Raw genomic sequence first — 23012 nt, 5'->3', positions numbered from 1 at the left:
TCTATGACTTCCATACATGCTTTGTGTGTGAATTCCTCCCTTTTCTCAAGACTAGCGTTTGTTGTCAATGAAACCACTATTGCTTACATTCAGATGCTGTATACCCCATGCATAGTTAGTCTCTCAGCTGAGAAGTTGATACAATTGTATACAGTGTTGGCGAAGTTCTGCGAGAGATGGACTTGTCTTCCGGCTGATATATTGCATCAAACAAGCAGACAGACGATGATTCTGATAATGTTTTCTCACAGAGTGGCTACTAGACATGATAAAATTGTGAGGAAAAAATCCAGCTTGTACTTACTGCAATTTATCCTGGGGATTGGCTTTCCGTTTTCCGCTCATTATCGATGCCGGGTCCAGCAAAGAATGCTCCCATATTGAATTTGCCCCATTACTATACAAGGTCTGTACCATCTAAATTCCAACACAGAACATGCATGATGCATTATAACATTGCTGTTGATTCTGGACAAATAAATAGTTGATCAAATCCCGCCAAGGGCATAAAACCATCTGCAAGGAGTTTGTATGTTCTCCCCGTGTTTGCATGGATTTCCATCCCATATTCCAAAAAAGACATACTGATAGGGAAAAATGTACATTGTGAGCTCTATGTGGGGCTCACAATCTACATAAAAAAAAAATAAAAAAAAAATAAAAAATAGTTGATGTAACTCTTGTAATTACATATATACATTTGATAAGAAAATGAAGAGGGGATCTCCCAAACACAATGCATAAGGTGGTTTTACAGTGTAAGCATTGCATAAAAAAAATTAAATAAAAAAAAAGCTCAGTAACACCTTTAATACAGTGAAAACTGTTCAAAACACCACCTCTTTGAGAAGACCATCCCCAAACGAGACCACATTTTCAGCTTTCCATAACCATCTTCTTTGAGTAGACTACCCCCTTAAAAGACCACTTTTTATTGCAATTTTGAGAGCGGAGAGTGGAGAGCGGAATAACAGCATCGCTCCTGCCGCTGCTGGCTTCATGCAGGGCAGGAGCGTAGCGACGTTGCAGGCACCTGTGCCGGCGTCTAACCCTCCCCGGCATCTGCCTCTCTATTACAGTGGATGCCGGGTCTGTATTCACATTGTGAAGGCTAGACTGGTCTCACCTAGAGATGAGCAAGTACTGTTCGGATCAGCCGATCCGAACAGCACACTCGCATAGAAATGAATGGACGTAGCCGGCACGCGGGGGGTTAAGCGGCCGGCCGCCGTCAAAGCGGAAGTACCAGGTGCATCCATTCATTTCTATGGAGCGTGCTGTTCGAATCGGCTGATCCGAACAGTACTCGCTCATCTCTAGTCTCACCATCTATGAGCATGCACGCAGGGCCAGCGGCATCTCGCTGCTGGCTTTGCATATGTAACCCCGCCCACCAATGACGCAACAAAGCAGAAAGACAGAAGATTTTACAGCAACGAAGACTGGTGAGTATGTGGCGTGGGAATACCCCTTTAATAATTGGAAAAACTATCAACACAAGTAAAATGTACCAGTCATGATGTCAACATTCCTAGGGTCCATTCACACAGAGGAAAATGGTGAGGAATTTGGTGTGGAATTTCAGCGCTGAAAAAAAGCCTCCCATTAACTTCAATTGGCTCCTTTTTCTGCTACTCTGTACTGTCAGGTGGGCAGTGTCAGGCAGGGGGTGTGATTCAGAGCTCCAATCAGAGGCAGCCAGTGTCAGAGCTCAGTATCACACCCCTTGTCTGCTCCTGCCTGACACTGCCTTCAGTACAAAGGCTAAATGGTTTTGGTGCTGATATGCCTGAACAGCATTGATTGCTCAGGAAAGGTGAGGGTTAGAGAAAAAAAAAATCCAACTGTGCCAGAATCAGTGGAGCAGCAGCTATTAAATGATATCAAGAGTTGGACTTATTGAGAGTGGTGAAAAGTTCCACTTAAAGTGTAACTCCCATTTTATTTGCTTTGTATTGCTATTGAGCTAGGTTGTTTGACACACACTTTTGCAGTTTACTTCAAGAGGATATTTCACCAAATCGACCAACACCAATGCGCTGCATCCTTCAATGGGTGCCACTCCGCTGATTCCAGCTTCCAGTTATTTTTTCTCTAGCAATCACCATTTCCAAGCAATCATTTCAGCACAATTATGATCTCTACTATCAGGTGGGTGGTCCCTGTCCTTCTGCCGCAGTCCAGGATTGTCCACCTGACTGTAGAAATCAGAATTGTGATTAAACTAACAGAATTAATTGTTCAGGGACAATGGAGGAAGTGACGATGGAGGCAGGAGTTGGAATCAGTAGAACAGCAACTATTAAAAGATAAGAATTGGAGTTGGTGGAGGTGGTGAAAGGCCTTTTTCAATTAACCTAACTTCCATTTAATAGTAAACCACTAGCAATGCTCCAACTAAGCATTGTCAGGGAGAATACGTTCTTTTTACCTTAGTCAATGCAGTACGTAGAGCTGTAGCATTTGCCAAAGTAGGTATGGTCATGTTAAATGGCTGTATCTCAGGTTACATACCAACTACAAGAATTTTGGTATAGTAAGAAAGCTATAATTTTATACGCCCATATGGTGTCAGTTATTCAAATTACAGCTAGCTATAATAAAAATGGAGAAATATCACTAGTTAAAACCTCAGTCAGGAATATGATTTTTATATACAACGTGGATTGTTGCTTTCATGCGATATAAAAATTTTGCATACATCATTTTTCTTGGTGGTATAAAAGCAGAGATACAGCCATGTGAAGCAACCATTTTCACCGAGAGGGTTGCTAGCTCAAAGGGTAGCAGAGGGTTGCTAGCATCTTACACACGCACATAAAATCAACAGTTATTTCACCTACCAGTAACAACAGGTCTAGTCCCAAATCTCATCTTTAAAATGCTAATACTTTACAAAAGTTTATTATGCACTAATATAACAATTTGCCCTCTTCCAAGTTATCGTGCAGAGCAGTGATCTTGGCTATCTGGCTGTGTAGGGAAATGCAGTCAGCCTTATTCACTATTAAGCACACAGACAAGCCTTTTACTATTACCTGTAACAAGGTAGGAGGCCATGGTGAGTGTTTAAGATGCCGCACTTGTGAGATATGTCGCCCCAGACTCCGATGTACACTACAGCATTCGTCACATATCAGAACACCTCTATTAATAGATGCCCAGCGAGGATCTGCAAATGAAAACAAAATATGCAGTAGTGTGGAGTTTCTTCTAGGTGCATCAAAATCATCTAAACACAAGGTACACCAATCGCAGAAACTTTAATGGGGTTTTCCCATGAACACAACCATGTTAATTGTGTAGACATTAGTTAAACATTTTTGCAAATATATGTTCTAAATTATTTTTTTAAAAAAACTTTTACAGGGTTTAAGAGATTTTCTCCAAAAATCTTAGTGGCAGGAACTTTCTAAGGTCTGGGACTTGTTAGAAATCCAGTTAAAGTTTCCTTAATGTGGACAGGTTATGAGGCAGGAATACTACATGTATAAGAAAATAACCCAGCTGCAATAAAGAAGTCATGGTGGATTTTTATACCATAGAAAGCTTCTGTATGCATGGTTGTACTCATTTACCACTTATCAAGACAACAAACTTTCAATGGTCTAGAAATGTATATATGGTTATGTAAAACTACTTTAGGCTAAAGCCCCACATTGCGGAAACGCAGCTTCTTTTGTTGCAGATTTTACTGCATTTTCAAACCTAGGAGTGGCTAAAAAAGGAATTGTATATACCTGAGTATAAGCCTAGTTTTTCAGCACAGTTTTTGTGCTCGGCTTATACTAGAGTCAAGAAAAAAAAAAAAAATCTCCCATAAAATAGTGGGGGGGGGGGGGGGGAAGAAGCTTTAAAAAAAAAATAAAAAAATAGAATAAGTAAAAGTTCTAAATCCCTCCTTTCCCTAGAATACATATAAAAGTAGAAAATTACTGTGAAACACAAACACATTAGATATCCCTGCGTCTGAAAATGTCCGATCTACTGTATATAGGGGGTCTGCAGTACTCCTGTTCCGTCGGGAAGGAGTTAATAGGAGCACTGCAGATACCCTATATTCAGCCAGGCTGAATTCCAAGTGTGTGTGTGTGTGGGGGGGGGGGGGGGGGGGGAGAAACTCCGTCCTCAAGCTCAAGGAAAGGGAAGGCAGACAACCAAATCACCCCCTCCCCTTCCCCAGCACCCTGCAACTACTGCACCCAAAAACTCTGACCATTTTAATTTTTGAAATTTTCCAGTAGCTGCTGCATTTCCCCCCCTCGTCTTATACTCAAGTCAATAAGTTTTACCAGTTTTTTGTGGTAAAAATAGGGGCCTGGGCTTATACTCGAGTATATATGGTATATTGGACGTTCCTATACTTCTATCACCTGCTCAATCCACTCCTGAATTTGGCTCAAAAAACGGCAACAAAAAAAAAAAAAAAGCTGCGGTTCCGCAACGTGGAGTTTTAGCCTAAAAGAGATGGTTGATATTTTTTTTTTTTTTTAAAGCTGAATGTCTTCAATGAAGGCTCTAGTGTTCTCAAGTAAATTTCTTCGTTGTCCCATGTTTGATAGTAGAGATGTCCAACATAATTTTATTTTAGTAAGGAGCAGAATGGGTTTAAAAAAACTAATCCTTTTGACATGCAGGACTACTCAACCAATCGTGAGTCACAGTGTTGACCTGCTTCAGTCCATAACTGGTTGAACAATCATTGACGGCATGTCTTGAGAAACCAGGAAGTAGAAAGTTTTGGGGATCAGGAAAGCATTAGAACAGCAAAAAGGGGGGGGGGGAGGGGAATCAGTAAGGAGAGTAGTGCACTTTCCTCCCCCCCCCATTCTGCCACTTATCTAAAAAACTGCAGCCAATGAAAAACCGTTCGGACCCAAGTTACCACTAACAACTACCTCCTTTAAAAAAAAAAATATCAACACAGTGTTAACCCTGTCCTAAACCAAATAACCAATTAAACTTGCTTAGAATTAGGTGGGGGTTTTTTTAGCAGATATTCACATGATGCACTTTAGTTTGTTTCTCTGCCACAATTTTTTTCAAAATCTGCTGCGGTTATAAGAAAAAAAACAAAGTGATACAATCTCTTTAAGTTTGCTCTAAGCAGGAAATAAAGAACCAGTTTAGTGAACCCACACTAACAACTGTGTGTCTGCACGTGTTTCCCCTTGCACTTGAGATTATGTAGCAAGATGTGAGGAACAAGAGGAAGTTGAGAATCAGGAAGACTGCAAAAAAAAAAAAAAAAAAATCTATATACAGCAAATGAGAAAAAAGCATATAAAAAAAAAAACTTGAGAAGTGCCATGCGTTCACAATAACTTTGTAGCAGAATATATGAAACCTTATAAGGATATGTGTGTGGCTCAAGTTACAGATCTAAGATTTCAACAAAATTAGGATCTCGGTATATCACAATATCACACTGCTTGAGCTGATAACACTTGTAGCAGGAGCTCAATAATGGTATTCTAGTTATTTCAGTGATGTCCCTGCCATGATGCAGCTACGCTTATGTAAATGACTACAGGAAGACAGAAATTAAAGTGGTTTCAAATGACAGCTGCCTGCCAACTTGCCTGCCTTATACATTTCATCAAGTGGTTTCAGGTGGCATGGCTGGGAGGGAGAAAAACAGCACAGAGGGATAAGATGCCAGCAGGGTACAACACACGGCAAACATAATTGATGTGGACTGGTCGAGGACAACAACAATGACAAGGACAAAGTATGAGTCACTCACCATCACCGCCTGACACTACCACAACTGTACTCACTGAGGCCTACTTTCTTTCTGTCATGCTTCACATTGTTTTGTTGACATCTCTATAAAGTAGCCAAGTACAGCAGCAATGTTAGCCATCTGAAGATTGCCATTTCCCCACTGATAAGGGCCCTTTCACACTAACAATTTTTGTGAGCATGTGGTGACTGTGGGAAAAAACAGGCAGCACACTGATCCATTATAATGGAATGAGTTGTTGAGAAAATAAAATTGTGATGTGCACTGTTTTATTTCTCTTTTCTCTAGTTGTTCCGGCCATGAAAGGCTATGGGTTTGCGGGAGTAAAAAAAAAAAAAAAAAAAAAAAAAAAAAAAAAACTGCACACAGACATCATCTGTAAAGCCCGTTTTACATCTGCATTCGGGTTTCCGTTCGGGGAGTCTGCTTGGGGACCTTCCAAACGGAAACCTATACGCATTAATAAGCAGTTACCTGGGAAAACACACAGACCCCATAGACTATAATGGGGTCCGTGTGATTTCGCATGAAACATGAGGAGAGAAAAGACCTGCAAGCAGCACTTTTCTCTCTGCATGTTTCATGCAGAAACCACACGGACCCCATTATAGTCTATGTGGTCCGCAGGTTTCCTTTAGATGACCACTTTTTAATACATAAAGGTTTCCGTTAGGGGGTTCCCCAAGCAGACTCCCCAAACGAAACCTGAATGCAGATGTGAACTGGGTCCGAGAAGTCCATTTATCACATATTCATTGCTAGACGATGCTTTTAAAAAAATAAAAAATATATATAAATATATATAGATGACATGTGAATTGGATAGGGATACAGTGCAGAAATCCACTAAGTTGTACAACCTCTAACCAGCCTAAAGCCGGTTATGCATGTAAGATTTATACTGGCCGAACCCATCAAAAGTCTGTTGTGTATGTGGGGCATCCCAGCTCTCCCCAACATCTGCTATTGGATTTCAACATGCCCAGTCCTTTAAATCTCTGGAAAAAAGCCAACATCAGAATTGTTCAAAAGCAGTTTTCTACCCTGTCCCAAAAGAAAACACACTTGGCTCACATATTGAGGGATCAGCCGATATAGCGGTCGGCATTTTAGCAGTATGAACAGCCCTACAGACAGGGCCTCACTGTAATTAAAAGCTGTTGACTGTTGTAATCTTCCCCCTCCAAAAAAAAAGAAAAAAAAAAACAAAAAACAAACAAAAAAAAAAAAAACATCAACAACAACGCACAACACTATTCAGGAGCATATTTGCACATAACTTTTCTCCGCATTTTTCAAGAGGAAATCGGGCGGAAACCTAGCAGACCCCATTACAGTCTATGGGATCCACAGGTTTCATAGGTAACCACTTTTTAAGCAGATTGTGTCTCTGTTTTTTCAGGGCCCCAAGCTAACCCAACAGGCCCCATTCACACAGGACGCGGAACGGCGGATTTTCGTCCTGATTCTGATGCAGGGAGCCGCGTCAGAATAGGGCCAAAATGCACCTGCCATGACTGTCGCGGTCTCCGACAGCCACGGCTTCCCACTCCGGAGTAGGCCCAAATGAATGGGCCTAGTACGGAGCGTGCTGCTGCGAGGCAGATGCGGAATCCGCCTGAAGAAAGGGCAGCTCGCTTCTCTTTTCTGTGAGCAGCAACACCGCTATTGTGAAGGGGCGGATTATGACGTGGATTCAGTGCCAAAATCCGCCCCCGCTGGCCCCGTGTGAACGGGGCCAAAGAATGACAATACGAGTGCAGGTGTGAACCTAGTGTAAGGTAACAGTTGGGCATTACCATGCTCCGTGACAATGGAGTGTGTTTTTATGGTGTCTGAAAACACAGTCAGTACAGTAGTTAACTGTGTGGAGACACGCCCATCCTCTTTAAAGCTGAGTTCACACATAGTTTTTTGGCGAGGATTCTGATGCTGAATCCATCTCCAAACGTTCCATCCATCTCCAAAAGAGTTCTATTGGGAGGCTCTTTTTTTTTTTTTTTTTTTTTTGAGGCTGATTTTTAGGTGGATTCAGCGTCAAAATCTCTGTGTGAACTGACCCCAAGACTATATTGACATCTGCATTGGAATATCCTTTGTAGAGCCCATAAAAAAATCCGGTACTATTCCGTTATCGGGCCAGCAGCAGCGCATTTCAGCACCAGCTTTCGGGACAGCAGTTCAGTTCAGCAGCGGGAATTACAATGACATCCGAGGACTGCTGGCCCGATGCTTGTGCCCAGTAGCCAGTACATCAATGACCCCCCCTCCATCTCCTCCTCCTTCCAGTGCTGCCCCCCAGCTCTCCTTACATCTACCCCGTACCCTCTCCCCGCCACATGACTAAGCCGATGCTGGCCCGATGATAGAGGCCGTGCTTGTGTGTAGTAGGCAGTACATCGATCGATGCCCTCATCCTCCTCTTCCTTCCAGTGCTGCCCCCCAGCTCTTCTTACATCTGCCCCGTACCCTCTCCCTGTAATAGGCCTCACCGTAAATCTTGAGCAATGAATGCTACTAGATAGCCGCCGGACGCTGCAGAAAGTTTGTCCCTCCGGCTCGCTGTAGCTCACCGTTCCTATAGTCGGCGTGTTTCTTGTCAGGGCCTGGATTGAGCCCCGGTGTCTTTCCTTTCGGTCTCGGTACTAGCGCTGAGGTGAGGCCTAGTCGTGTGGCGGGGAGAGGGTACGGGGAAGATGTAAGGAGAGCTGGGGGGCAGCACTGGCAGGAGGAGAAGGATGGGGGAGGGGGGTCATCGATGTACTGGTTACTGGGCACAAGCATCGGGCCAGCAGTCCTCGGATGTCATTGTAATTCCCGCTGCTGAACTGCTGTCCCGAAAGCTGCTGCTGAACTGCGCTGCTGCTGGCCCGATAACGGAATAGTACCAAAAATCCCAGACAAAACAGAACAGTAGGCTGCACTATTTAGTATCGCAAAATTAGACATCATGATGGAAAACCAATGGAGTCTGTTCAGCCAGCATTTTCAGTATTCTCCTTCTATGACAAAACAGAAATGAACACAGCAGATGTGAACAGAGCCTTAATCGTACACAGGAGGTTTCCATCTCAGCTCGCCTGTAACTGGAAGCTCTGAGAAAACCTCCAGATTTTTTTGCTGATACAGCAAATCTGATCAAGATATGTACCCATCTGATGCAGTGTCTGTGTGCCAAGAGACATACTTCTCAAAAACATACCCTTGTGAAGCAATTTCCACAGCAAATATCAGAGTCAAGCCATCTGCCAGTAATATAAAAGCTCTGACTGCTGTAATAATAATAATAACCCACAGAAAACATCTCCCAATAAAATTGAGGAAAGATAGGAATATCTCCTTATTCCATGTACAGAAATGTACAGTGGAGGAAATATACAAGACTCATCTGTCATTGATCCCGTTTAATAAGGTTACTGCGAAGAAACGGAGAACTCAGTTTTAGAAACTGCAAATTATAAGCATAAAGTCCATATATGTTATATTAAGTCCGAGGTCCTGAAGTAAAAAGTATACGTGTGTAAACATATGGACTCAACATCCAAAACATGTATCATAACTGAAGGTTACTAATGATATGTCCACCCGGGGAGACAACCCCTTTAGACAGGAATTCACCAAAATACAATTCATTAAAACAAACCCTTTAACCACAGCTCCCTTCCACTACGTCAACATCCTACAGACTGCTATTAATAAAATGACATTCTACAAATAACGTATATACTCGAGTATAAGCAGAGGTTTTCAGTTTTTGTGCTGAAAAAGTGCACCTTGGCTTATACTCACGTCAATACGGTAATTGAAAATGTCACTTGACTGGTCCGCAGTGAAAGACATCTGTGGGAGGCTGCTTGAGCAGTGCTGCTGCTGATAGGTGGTTGGTGAGGCAGCATGTTAAATTGCTACTCGAGTCAATACGGTAATTGACTCGACCGTATTGACTCGGCTGCAGCGGGCCTCCGCTCCAGTCCCAGCCCCCTCCCTGGCTACATCACACGCCGGGTGACATGGCCACGTTAGCTCAGGCGTGTGTTGATGACGTCTTACTGCGTCTCAGCACAGGCGGCGTCATCACACCCCCTACGCTGAGACGCAGGAGCAGAAGCAGGAGAAGATGAGCAGTGGCGGCAGCAGGAGCAGCAGTGCGAGGTCAGTAAGTATGAGAACTGAAATGTTTGTTTGTTTTATAATAGGCCGCTACCTGCTGAAGTATTCCCAGCAGGTATCGGCCTATTTACCAACCTCCTCGGGCCTGCCCACTGCTGACCCCCGAGTATAATTTTCAGACCCCTCAGTATAATAATCGGAGCCCCAGGGAGGTATGAGAAAATAAACAGTTTTACTCACCTCTCCGGGATCCGATGTAAATCCTAGCCGGCTTCAGGCCTATATGGTAATATCCCAGACGTCACGTGGTCTGGGATATTACCATATAGGCCCAAAGCCTGTGGTAGTAGTAATAGCCTGTTACTGCTAGCACAGGCTTTGGGCCTGTACGGCAACAGGATGCCTGGGGCATTATCATACAGGCCCAAAGCCTTATGGTAGCAGTAGCAGCCTGTTACCATACAGGCCCAAAGCCTGTGCTAGCAGTAACAGGCTAATACTACTACCACAGGCTTTGGGCCTATATGGTAATATCCCAGATCACGTGACATCTGGGATATTACCATATAGGCCTGAAGCCGGCTAGGATTAACATGAACACAAACAGAATGCCATGCATTTTCCCCCCCTCGGCTTATACTCGAGTCAATAAGTTTTCCCCGTTTTTTTGTGGTAAAATTAGGGGGTCGGCTTATATTCGGGTCAACCTATACTCGAGTATATACGGTAGATTCCTAACAGAAGGCTTGTTGAGATCTTCTTAATGGCCTGAGAAGCACTCTGAGGAAATCTCCCCACCATACTTAACGATTTCCAATATCATCGCTATGCTAGCATATTTCTTTGTAACCAATTCCCTGTTTAAAAAAAAAAAAAAAAAAGGAATGGGTCAAAAACAATAAGCAGCAATTGTCACCTCTTCACCACCTGTACCAGTTCTTACATACATTAGATCCCAGCTGGTCTCTACATGCTTTTCTCTCAATACGGGAAATATTCTACAGTCAATTGCTCGATGAGCAATCTTTCCTAACATGATCAGGAACCAAGAGGTAGAGACTAGAGATGAGCGAACAGCACACTCGCATAGAAATGAATGGACGTAGCCGGCACGCGGGGGGTTAAGCGGCCGGCCGACGTCAAAGCGGAAGTACCAGGTGCATCCATTCATTTCTATGGAGCGTGCTGTTCGGATCGGCTGATCCGAACAGTACTCGCTCATCTCTAGTAGAGACCAGTAGGGAAACTTGGGCACAGTCTGCTATAAACTAAGCTCTTCTGCTTTCATGTTTTTAACCCATTCTGAGCCTGTTTAAAAGACATTTTTTTTTTTGCTTTCAATAGATAGCATGTACTTAGTACATCAAAATACGATGGTGAAGCTCAGTCCCATTTGTCCTTCACAAATTAGTACAACAAAAGGCCCCAAAGGACCAGCCATCAATCCCTGGAAACCCCACTATTATAGGTGGTTTCCCCACCTATTAATACTGATAACCGATCCCAGAAACCAAACGTAGCAGATTCTGGTACTTAGGCGTTTGTGGCACTGGGTGCCAAATATCAAAGCATATCAGCTAACAGCAATCCAAAAGAAATGGCTATATTCAGCTTTTTTTACCACTATAAATTGCCCAAAACTTCCATTATATATATATATATATATATATATATATATATATATATATATATATATATATATATATATATATATACAGTTAGGGCCAGAAATATTTGGACAGTGACACAATTTTCGCGAGTTGGGCTCTGCATGCCACCACATTGGTTTTGAAATGAAACCTCTACAACAGAATTCAAGTGCAGATTGTAACATTTAATTTGAAGGGTTGAACAAAAATATCTGATAGAAAATGTAGGAATTGTACACATTTCTTTACAAACATTCCACATTTTAGGAGCTCAAAAGTAATTGGACAAATAAACATAACCCAAACAAAATATTTTTATTTTCAATATTTTGTTGCGAATCCTTTGGAGGCAATCACTGCCTTAAGTCTGGAACCCATGGACATCACCAAACGCTGGGTTTCCTCCTTCTTAATGCTTTGCCAGGCCTTTACAGCCTTCAGGTCTTGCTTGTTTGTGGGTCTTTCCGCCTTAAGTCTGGATTTGAGCAAGTGAAATGCATGCTCAATTGGGTTAAGATCTGGTGATTGACTTGGCCATTGCAGAATGTTCCACTTTTTTGCACTCATGAACTCCTGGGTAGCTTTGGCTGTATGCTTGGGGTCATTGTCCATCTGTACTATGAAGCGCCGTCCGATCAACTTGGCAGCATTTGGCTGAATCTGGGCTGAAAGTATATCCTGGTACACTTCAGAATTCATCCGGCTACTCTTGTCTGCTGTTATGTCATCAATAAACACAAGTGACCCAGTGCCATTGAAAGCCATGCATGCCCATGCCATCACGTTGCCTCCACCATGTTTTACAGAGGATGTGGTGTGCCTTGGATCATGTGCCGTTCCCTTTCTTCTCCAAACTTTTTTCTTCCCATCATTCTGGTACAGGTTGATCTTTGTCTCATCTGTCCATAGAATACTTTTCCAGAACTGAGCTGGCTTCTTGAGGTGTTTTTCAGCAAATTTAACTCTGGCCTGTCTATTTTTGGAATTGATGAATGGTTTGCATCTAGATGTGAACCCTTTGTATTTACTTTCATGGAGTCTTCTCTTTACTGTTGACTTAGAGACAGATACACCTACTTCACTGAGAGTGTTCTGGACTTCAGTTGATGTTGTGAACGGGTTCTTCTTGACCAAAGAAAGTATGCGGCGATCATCCACCACTGTTGTCATCCGTGGACGCCCAGGCCTTTTTGAGTTCCCAAGCTCACCAGTCAATTCCTTTTTTCTTAGAATGTACCCGACTGTTGATTTTGCTACTCCAAGCATGTCTGCTATCTCTCTGATGGATTTTTTCTTTTTTTTTTTCAGCCTCAGGATGTTCTGCTTCACCTCAATTGAGAGTTCCTTTGACCGCATGTTGTCTGGTCACAGCAACAGCTTCCAAATGCAAAACCACACACCTGGAATCAACCCCAGACCTTTTAACTACTTCATTGATTACAGGTTTACGAGGGAGACGCCTTCAGAGTTAATTGCAGCCCTTAGAGTCCATTGTCCAATTACTTTTGGTCCCTTGAAAAAGAGGAGGCTATATATATATATATATATATATATATATATATATATATATATATATATATACACACACACACACGAACATTAATCTGCATGGAGCAACAGAAATTGAAATGTGAACAGCAAACTTCATGTGAAAAGACTTCTGCAATCTTCTTCCTGTCTTGACCAACAATGAGCAAATGTATGCCAATTTTATCTGCAACTAACACTCAAGTAGCTAAAAAAAAAATACTACAGTCAGAGGCTTTATTTATACTGCCAACAATACAACATACAATATGAGTCAATCCTGTTCCATTCTCAATATTAAAAATAAAAAAAACCTAAAAAAGGCATATTTGGATCATTTGTTGTAAAAACAAACAGTACTCTGTACTACAACAGGAAGACAGGATGCCTGTCTCTCACCAAGATTTCTGGTGAACACTAAGCAGATATCCTTTCTCGGCAGGAAGCGGGATTTATATGTACAATGCAGCAGTGTGAATCTCTTATACCAGTTACACAACACATACTCTATAATATACAGAATCTGTCAATGCATTTCTCACCATTACAGTAATTGCAGCGTCACAAAGTGGTCCAAAACACAGTTGCAAACCTTTATAGATTTGAAGCAAGGAGAAAATACCAAAAAATAAAATGGAATCAGATATGTAAAATGAGTTTGTAAGTGCCCAGTGGATAGTCCCCTCCCTCTTTATATGGACTGATTTCTCCTGCGCTGTCCAGTATTAGTCTTCTCTGCAGTGAAATCTTGAACATTCTCCATACGATCAGAGGATGGAGAAAAGCACAAAACTCTCCAATCTGCACCTTCAGCGAGGATGGACATCTGGCAGCACTTGAGACATCAATCAAAGCAAAGAAAGAGGAATATTAAGTTATATTATAGTTATTAAGTTATAATGTTAGTTATATTATACTCTTTAGGGCTAGTTCATATGGCGTTATTTGGGCTGAATTTTGACGTGGAATCCGCATCAGAATCCGGCTCAAAAAAATGCCTCTCATTGAAATCAATGGGAACTGGTCATTTCCTTTTTCCGCGAGCGGTTTGTTCATGCTTGCGGAAAAAAGAAGCAACATTCCCTTTCGTCAGGCGGATTTGGCGGATGATTCAGCCCCGGACGTCCGCCTCGCGACACCTCCCTCCCAACTAAGCCCATTCATTTGGGCCTAATATGAAGAAGAATGCCACGACTGGATGCCAATGCACTCCACCGGCATCCAGTTGCGGCTAGCCGTTTTTTGGACCGGAATCTGAGGCGGCCTCCACGTCAAATTCGGGACCAAAAAACTCACGTGTGAACTAACCTAAGAGGTTGCCTTCCATTGATTTCCATGGTAGCCAGTTTCAGTGTGTTTAAAAAAAAATAAGGGTCCTGCCCTAGCATACCACAGTGCTGGGGTCAGAAACAGAGTTGAAACCACAGAAGGTGGCCACATACCGACCTGCACCAATGAAGTCTGTTAAGCTGTGTGCAGACCAGCAGCACTAACCAGCGGCTCAGCCTTTGACTTGTGCTGTGGTCTTCACAACAAAAATGCCCATTTTACGTTTGATGTGTGAACACATTCTTATGAGTAACAAAATGTATATACTATTTCTAACACTGTTTGCAATAAAATAACAAAAAAGTCCCTGGTACTAAAGTAAAGACTAGTAGAGCTCATGAAAAAAAAAAAATAGAGAAATGGGTGACTTCCCTGAGGATCCAAATAGAGATGAGCGAGTAGTATTCGTTCGAATATCGAATCCTATTATAGTCTATGGGAAAAAACGGGAATGTTGTTCCGGTTTCCATGGAAACCAAAGTTCTACACCTTGGATCCTCCAAGTTCCGGAAGTAGCAGGACGAGGAGCACGAGGAGGTTTTTGCATTGAATTCAATGGAAATTTCCTGCGTGGTATTCGACTGATACGAGTATTCGATCAAATACTACTCGCTCATCTCTAGATCCAAACACTTGTCATCTAGCTTTTCCAGGGCCTTGAATGGCAAATGTGCCTAAGGCTGGGTTCATAACAGCATTTGGTTTCCATTTGGAGATTCCGTCCCGAATCAGGGAGAAAGTGGGTGGAAACCCGGCCACAGGTAACCGATTTTAAAGCGGATTGTATTTCTGTTATTCGGGTCCCCAAGAAGACCCATAAAACAGAATTCCAAGTGCAGGTGTAAACCTAAAATAAGGCTATAGTTACACGACCAAGATGCTTGGCCATATGCTGTCTGCAATGCATAAAAAAGTAGTGCATGCATTACTTTTTTACAATTCAAACTTAAGTCAGTTTTTACAGACCTGATTGTCCCTCTGATTTTAACGGGGCCTGTAAAAAAAAACAAAAAAAACAAAACAAAACACAAAACAGGCAAGGCAGCTACAAAAAATGGCTGAGAACAGCCCAGTTGGAATATAGCCTAACCCTGCACAGCTATGCAGATTTGTTCTTTAGGGTGACAACATTATGAGAGTTGTACTGATATACTGATCGTCGCTAAGGTGTACCAGAAACCAATGCAACCAAGAAAGCTGAAAAGAACATCTCAAGGATTTATACTTACTGGCAATTTGTTTGATAAATATTTATTTTTTTTCAATAAATCTAACACACTGACATTGCGACTATCACAGGAATTGGATTTCAGGAAAGGACAAACTAGAGCAGTAGTAAACTGACTCTTTCAGCAACACATGATCTTGTGAAGCTAAAGTAATACATCGGCACTGGGTGCATGATGGCAAAATTTACAGTATGGCCCGAAACAAAGGTAGGAGGTTCCTATTTTTAGGGCGCTGAAGGACCAGCCATGACATGCAAGATGTTAAGAAGAACAAGCCATACACACTGCAAAATCTTAGGGTGAAAACCAAACATTTTTTAAAACAATCATGTGCCAGGATGGACAGTGCCTTTCAGGAGCCGTGAGTAGATGTGTGGCACCATACATAGATGGCAAAATTGTTAGGGTCTGCTGAAGAATGGAATTTCAGAAAATGTCTGCAAACAAATCTAAGTGAGAACATTAGCTCAATGTAGACCTGTTCTTCCTTTAACTTTTTGTGTGTCCTGTCAGATATGACCACTGAGGGTCGGGCACAGAGACCCTCGCCTTTGACTAGAACACTCTACTGCCCCTTTGTGCCAATATTTACGGACAGGGCTCATGCTATATCCCGGGCAGAGTGATACTGTAGTAAATACTGTAAGTGGAAGTTTATTTGTAGTGAAGCCTGGGGACATCACATAATCTAATTCAGGTTCCACAACATGTAACTATGGCAGATTACTATACACATGTGAAGACATGGCGTGTCTAGAAATCAGGGTGCCAGGGAGGACATGGCAAACAGGGCACAGCTGTGTGGAGCCTTCCTGACATATAGGATTACCAGGGCAGGACAGCCCAACACAAGAAGCACAAACAGTGTCATCAACATGGAGCCAGCACAACACACACCGGCCTCCTCTGACCACATCCCAGAAATACATCATCTCCAAATATGTCCCCATCTCCACCCCCACCAGCCTCGGTGCTGGGCTATCCTCCAGCACGCCACCCGGCCGCACCATCCTGGAGAGATGCCCAGCACGGAGCCCCCAGTGCCCCTCACTACCCGCTCTGAGCAGATGACAGCCGCCCGCTTACCCTGCACACTGCAGTCTGCGCACACCTCCAGGCTCTTCAGCCGCTTGGACATGATGGACACAGCCGAGGGCCCGAGGCCACGTTTCCGCTCTGAGGAGCGATGCAATGAATGAGGCGGAGATGCTTATTATACCGACGACGCGGTCCCGGGACACAAAGCCGGGCGTAGAGCAGAGCAACACTAAGCGGCGCTACACAGCCCGGACACACTGACGGACTAGACACGCCCACACGTCGCTGGCACGCCCCCTTCCACTTGACGCTCGTACTAGAGGACTGGCTGCGGGTGCGCGCACCCCTCCCCCACTGGGTGCAGCGCAGGAATGTATGTCGGGGCTTCACTGTAAATGTAGTGACTGACGGCAGGATGAAGGGTGTCCTGTACTGTCACCTCACACATCCGCTCTCTCAGGGACAAAGACATTGAAGACCCCGTACAGATAGAAAAGAGTCCAGTGTAGACACAATGTAGGAAATGTCTGGTGTAAAAATAAGAAATGTGTTTTTCTAGCTGAGCTGCTTCGGAGACGGTGGCCACAGTATGTTTCCTAGCAGTCTAATGGTGGTCTTGGCTGCCAGTACTGAACGTGTCGCAGCGACAATTTCATAGCGCCTCAGTTATATCCAGAGATGCCACCTGGGAGATTCCATCACAGGGTAACTGGATGGAATGGCCTTAATAAAAGGGCACAGTTACATATATCCGAATCCCGTATAATAATACTAGACCCCAGCTTGTTACTGCTTAATTACAATAAACAATTGGGACACTTTTTTTATGCCATTTAATGAGTAATTTGAGAGACGTTACGAGTGACACGTCAGGATTAGAGAAAAGCAAATCAAAGCTGACAAAGTGGTTTTTGATCCGAATTTCAGAAAATATTTGATTCACATCGAAACTGGATTTCCGCACACTACGTTTTAACGAATCGCACAGTTCCAATCAGGGGTTTTAACCAGGGGTGAACCTACCCCTTTCGTCGCCCGAGGCGAACTACAGAAAGCCGCCAGGAGGAGGGGGTGGGGCGAATTTAAGGGGGCGGGGCTTAGCACCGTTCACCGGCAGAGAGCAGGCACGGAGAGGACCTGCTCTCTGCCTGAGCGTGAGGGGAATCTGCTGGAGCAGCGCTGCTCCAGTGGCCTCCCCAAACCACCGCTCGGTGCTAAGCCAGTCCAGGACAGCTTGTCCTGGACTGGCTTAGGTAACCAAAAATGCCGCCCTCCCTGGGGACCTGGCATAGCGCCGGAAGCCTGATGAAGTGCGTCTAGCACGAAACGGTCGTTGCTTCATTGTCTCTGCATTCCATTTAATCCATCTCCGATTGTGTATGCTGTCTAAGTGCCATTTTTTAATGATGACGAATTAAAGCTTGAAAATTTTACTTTTGGTTGGTGAGTGCCCTGTTTCCCTTTACAATTTTTTGCCCAAGACTTTTTTATATATCCATTGAACAGTGAGCACCACCTATATACCACATCACTTTGCCTGCTATTCATACCTTGTTGCCGTATATACATTGAGGTGTTGTATTTTAACACAGAACGGTGCCACTACCTTCATATATCTTTTTAGCACACAAAAGAAGGTCCACAGGGGCGGACAAAGACAGAGAGACAAAACTAGCGAGGGGAGGGGTGAGGGAAGAAAGAGAGAGAAAAACAGAGAGGTAAGGGGGCACAGCGCCAAGTACCAGACAGACAGCTAGCCATCGCGTAAGGCGTAACAACCAACCAGGTCTCTGCATCTATGGACACCATGGGAGAGAATCTGAGGGGCCAAACTGTCACACAGGCCTCGCATGCAGCGGATAATCAATACTCGGGAACCTCGGGAAAGAGATGAGGGAGTGCGAGAGAGATAAAGAGGAACCTACCCGAAGTATCCATGACAACTGCACTAAGCTGCTTGGCGACGGAGCGAGTAATCGGAACACCGAGGCCAAGGTCTTTTTCAACCCTGTTTTGGGTCGCTCTACAGCGCCCTCTAAGTTCACACCTTCATAATATATACACACACTCAAAAGACAGTACATGTACAAACATATGTCACACACACAAAGCAGAACATGTGTCCGGAGCCAAGTCAGGAATTGATACTGGGCTGCCAGAGCCCAATGTAGTCAATCAGCCTGTCACCCTCTGAACTCTGGGAAGAGGAAAAAGTTGTCAGACTGCGTGGTAACCTTTAGTTATAAAATAAGACTGTAGGTGGAGACAAACTGAGGCAGCCCTGTGCCACACAATGTAACAAATACTCGAGTTTCTGTGACCCCTGCAATAACAGCATGTGTACACGGGATGTCTTCATGACATAACCCTTTTAAAGGATGACAGACTCCTTAAATTGGGGCATCGCATAAATATCCTCCAAGAAGGGGCCACACGGTGGCTCAGTGGTTAGCACTGCAGCCTTGCAGCGCTGGAGTCCTGGTGTTCAAATCCCGCCAAGGGCAAAAAAACCATCTGCAAGGAGTTTGTATGTTCTCCCCGTGTTTGCATGGATTTCCATCCCATATTCCAAAGACATACTGATAGGGAAAAATGTACATTGTGAGCTCTATGTGGGGCTCACAATCTACATTTAAAAAAAAAAAAAATATATCCTCCAAGACAGTTCCTGTTCATGCAATACATAATGCAGGTTTTATTGAGATGACTCCACCCGCTCATCTAGCTTCCAGAAAGGAACTATGTGACAGCACTTGTCTTCTTTTTGCCTCAGACAGCTATGTAATCAACCCATAGCAAACGCAGAAAAGCAGTGCTCAAAATTGCAGAAAGCATAATTCCATCAAAAATCAAGAGTACACCTGCCTGACATCTTCTGTAAAGTATTAGATGTGTGGCACCTCTGTGTTTTGTGTGTTTGATGGGCACTAACTATAACAATTGTGAGAGGGAGACAGGCAGTGTTCGAGTCCTGATAAATCCACCCCAGGTTTCTGACATATGTGTGGTCCAGGGCAGGTCTTGGGTAGTCCTCAGACCAGGTGTGGGTCCAATAAAAGGCTGTAGAGTTTGCACGTCAGGGCAGATCCTGGGAGCGAGAGGAGACACCTGGGTCTGTCCTGAAATACTGAGAGTCTGGTGAGACCATACTGTGCTACTTTGTTAATTCGCATGGTTGGTAGTAAGCCACCTGTATAGTTATCTTCATACTGCTTAGTTAGTGTTCGGACAAGCAGGGTTTCATTTGACGTTTTTGCCTGAAGTTAAGGCTGTATTTTATTTTGCTTATTTTGTACTTGAAGTGAAGGTTTATTTATTTTGCTGTTTTTTTTAAATAAACCCATTTGCCCCAGATTTTGTGTCCCTATGTCTGACTAGTTGGGTCTGCACCATTGCTGCTACCAAGCTACCTTCTCCACAAATGGTGCTTCAGATGTGGGCATCTCAATTGAAAGGGGTATTCGCACGTCGCATACTCACCAGTCTTCGCTGCTGTAAAATCTTCTTTCTTCCTGCTTTGTTGCGTCATTGGTGGGCGGGGTTACATATGCAAAGCCAGCGGCGAGATGATGTCGCTTCTATGCCGCTGGCCCTGCGTGCGCGCTCCCGATGCAGCTAGGCATCGGACATACAGCGAATAGTGAGACCAGTCAGTTCCCCAGCCTTCACAATGCAAATACAGACCCGGCATCTGCTGTAATAGAAAGGCGTATGCCGGAGAGGGTTAGACGCCGACACAGGTGCCTGCGACATCGCTATGCTCCTGCCCTGCATGAAGCCAGCCAGCGATGCTGCTATTCCGCCCCCCCCCCCCCCCCCTCTGGATTAGCAGCATCGCTCCTGCCGCTGCTGGCTTCATGCAGGGCAGGAGCATAGCAATGTCACAGGCCCTGGCACCTGTGCTGGTGCCTAACCCTCCCCGGCCTCTCTATTACAGCGAATGCCAGGTCTGTATTGGTGGCCCCTTCCCCCCAAAGTGTAAACTACCCCCCCCCCCCCCCTCCAGGCTCACTCCCATGAACTTAGCCCCTCCCCCCTGAGAGCAGGCAGATACATCACTTTACTTTTCACCAGATAAGTCAAGGGATGTGTCAACAATTAATTGAATAAAGTAAGATAGTGGACAAACAAAGCAGTTTTGCTGAAGCAGTGTATTTAGGAAAAGTCTTACAAGCAGTATAGATAGGACCCTTGTGATGGGACAACCCCTTTAAACAGTCTTAAAGAGACAAAAGAAGATTTTTTTTTTCCTCTCCTATATCCTGGGTGAAGGGTGCAAGAGAGATTAAAAAGGAGGCCACCAGCATGGAGGACTTTGTGAAATAGTTTGGGCAGGTCGATCTAACAGTAGCAAGGCCAGGTACAGCAGCAGCAGAAGAACTTGCTGCTTATGGAGAAGCTGACTCTGCTGACAATCCACACCAATGTTTTCATATTCAGGGCACAAAAATGTAGGGCTTTATTTGCACAGTTTTTGTTTTTACAGCTGAAATATGTTAAATAAACTTGCTTCATTTGTAAAATTAGAAAACTTCACCAAAAACCATATGCAATTTTTCAGATGCAGTTTTAATTGCACTGTGTGAATGCTCCCTCAAAGCTACACTATCCAATGCTTCCCTAAGGCTGCAGATATAGGGAGCCTTCACACGGAGTAAACGTGCGTGTATTTTTGCAAAATACACGTGTAAAAATAAGACTCCCATTGACTTCAATGACATTTTACAGGCATATTTTTACACGTGTAAAAAATATCATTGAAGTCAATTGGAGTCTTATTTTTACACGTGTATTTTGCAAAAATACACTCGTGTTTACTCCATGTGAAGGCTCCGAATAGGGGTAATGTTTTTATGGTGTCCACTCTGCAGTAATTATGTCACGTTGTTTTTACTCTGAGGGTCGGTAGGTTCTTGGCAATACCAAATTTATATCATTTTCATAATGTTTTGATACCTTTTACAAAATTTGTAAAACTTTGAAAAACAAAACAATACATATTCTGATAACTGTATTTTTTGTATACTTCCTTGCATGCAATTGTATAACGTGTCTTTTTATGCAGGACAAACTACTTTTTATTGATATTTTAACTGCTTTTTATTACAATTTTTACGGAGCAGTAAAAAAAATGGGCAAATTAGGAATTTTATTTGGGCACCTGAAAGGTAGTGTTTATGACTGGAGAAATACTTACCCTTCTACCAGATCCCTGTGGAGTAAATAGAGATATGGCGGCAATTAGGCCTGCCCACCCCCTGATAGGATGCCATACAACTCCACGTGACCCAGGACATTCATGTCCTGCTGCATGTAGGAGTTTAAAGGGGTTATATTACAAATTGAAAACAACAAAAAAACCTCTCTAGAGTGATGCATGTTATGTTGTGTGCTGCCGTGTCTTTTTCACTATTTTTAGCCTCTTTACTCCTCTACAGCTCATTCATTTTCTGTGGGTAGCCAAACGCTTTCACGCTGTGGTGTGCCAAGTAACAACTACATCTTACAGGAGTACATTCAGGCTCGATAGCTTTGCCTCCAATTGTGTGAGTTCTCTATGCAGGGGTACTCAACTACTTTTATGAAAGGTCCACTGATATGGGTCTGTCATCCTGTAAAGGCCTGGAAGGGCTGTTTGGCTGTTTCAAGTCACCTGTTCTTTTATTTTAACCCCTAAGGAGGCTTAAAATAACAAACACCATATACTCCGACCAGGAATTCAGCAGAGAGTCTCTGTTCAGAGCCTTCTGCTGCATACAAATGCATCAGGCCATCAGTGGCTCCATTTGAACAGTACCCAGTTACTGATTGGCTGAAATGCTACTGTCCAAAGTTCATGAATATTGGGGACCCAAATGGGGACTTTCCCATGACCCCCCCCCCCATCCAAACAGAAAAGTGAATATATAGTGTTTGTTATTTTGAGCCTGCTTATGAGTAAAAAAAAAAAAAAAAAAAAAGCTTACCACACCCCTTGAACAGTAACTGAACATGTCCCATAGTGGCCCTTAAGGCACCCTTAGTGGTCCCTACATTGTATAATGCCCACTTGGTTCTCCTCACACAGTGTGTTTCCCACACCAAGTTTAATGATCCCTAAAAGCCACAGCATGGTATAATCTTCTACTGGTGCCCTCACACAGTATAACACCCCATCAGTGGCATCCACATGGTATGATGTCCTGTTTATAATGCCCCTTAGTGCCCCAATGTGGTATACACAGAAAGATGCTGACAGCTGTTGGCAAAAAGACTGACCCCAACCACTGCCCCATTATCTTTCTTACATTACAGTATTAGCAGCATGGATTGGCAATTGTCTTTGCTGCCTACACAGAACGTAGCCATGGTACATCGGTGTAGGCAGCAGGGATGATTACCAAT

At 43.6% G+C, this 23012-nt stretch overlaps 1 protein-coding gene across 6 annotated transcripts in view; it reads right to left on the bottom strand.

Moving 5' to 3' along the window:
• GIT2 (GIT ArfGAP 2) overlaps positions 1-16911 on the bottom strand; it is a 68609-nt gene extending 51698 nt beyond the window's left edge. For 2 of the 6 annotated variants that reach the window (XM_075276590.1, XM_075276586.1), the window contains exons 1-3: positions 16677-16910; positions 3039-3172; positions 305-417 (exon numbers count right to left, since the gene is read on the bottom strand). In XM_075276590.1, coding sequence (XP_075132691.1) covers positions 305-417; positions 3039-3172; positions 16677-16728 — 299 coding nt within the window. In that variant the 5' untranslated portion in view covers positions 16729-16910. Of the gene's footprint in view, positions 1-304; positions 418-3038; positions 3173-16676 lie in introns of all 6 variants that reach the window. The other 4 variants (XM_075276584.1, XM_075276588.1, XM_075276587.1 and 1 more) reach the window with 3 other exon arrangements.
• Positions 16912-23012: the final 6101 nt, after the last annotated feature.

The sequence above is a fragment of the Leptodactylus fuscus genome, chromosome 1, assembly GCF_031893055.1.
Source record: "Leptodactylus fuscus isolate aLepFus1 chromosome 1, aLepFus1.hap2, whole genome shotgun sequence".
NCBI classification, from domain to species: Eukaryota; Metazoa; Chordata; class Amphibia; order Anura; family Leptodactylidae; genus Leptodactylus; species Leptodactylus fuscus.
The sequence above is the reverse complement of the archived record's forward strand: the minus strand, read 5'-3'. Positions and strand labels throughout refer to the sequence as shown.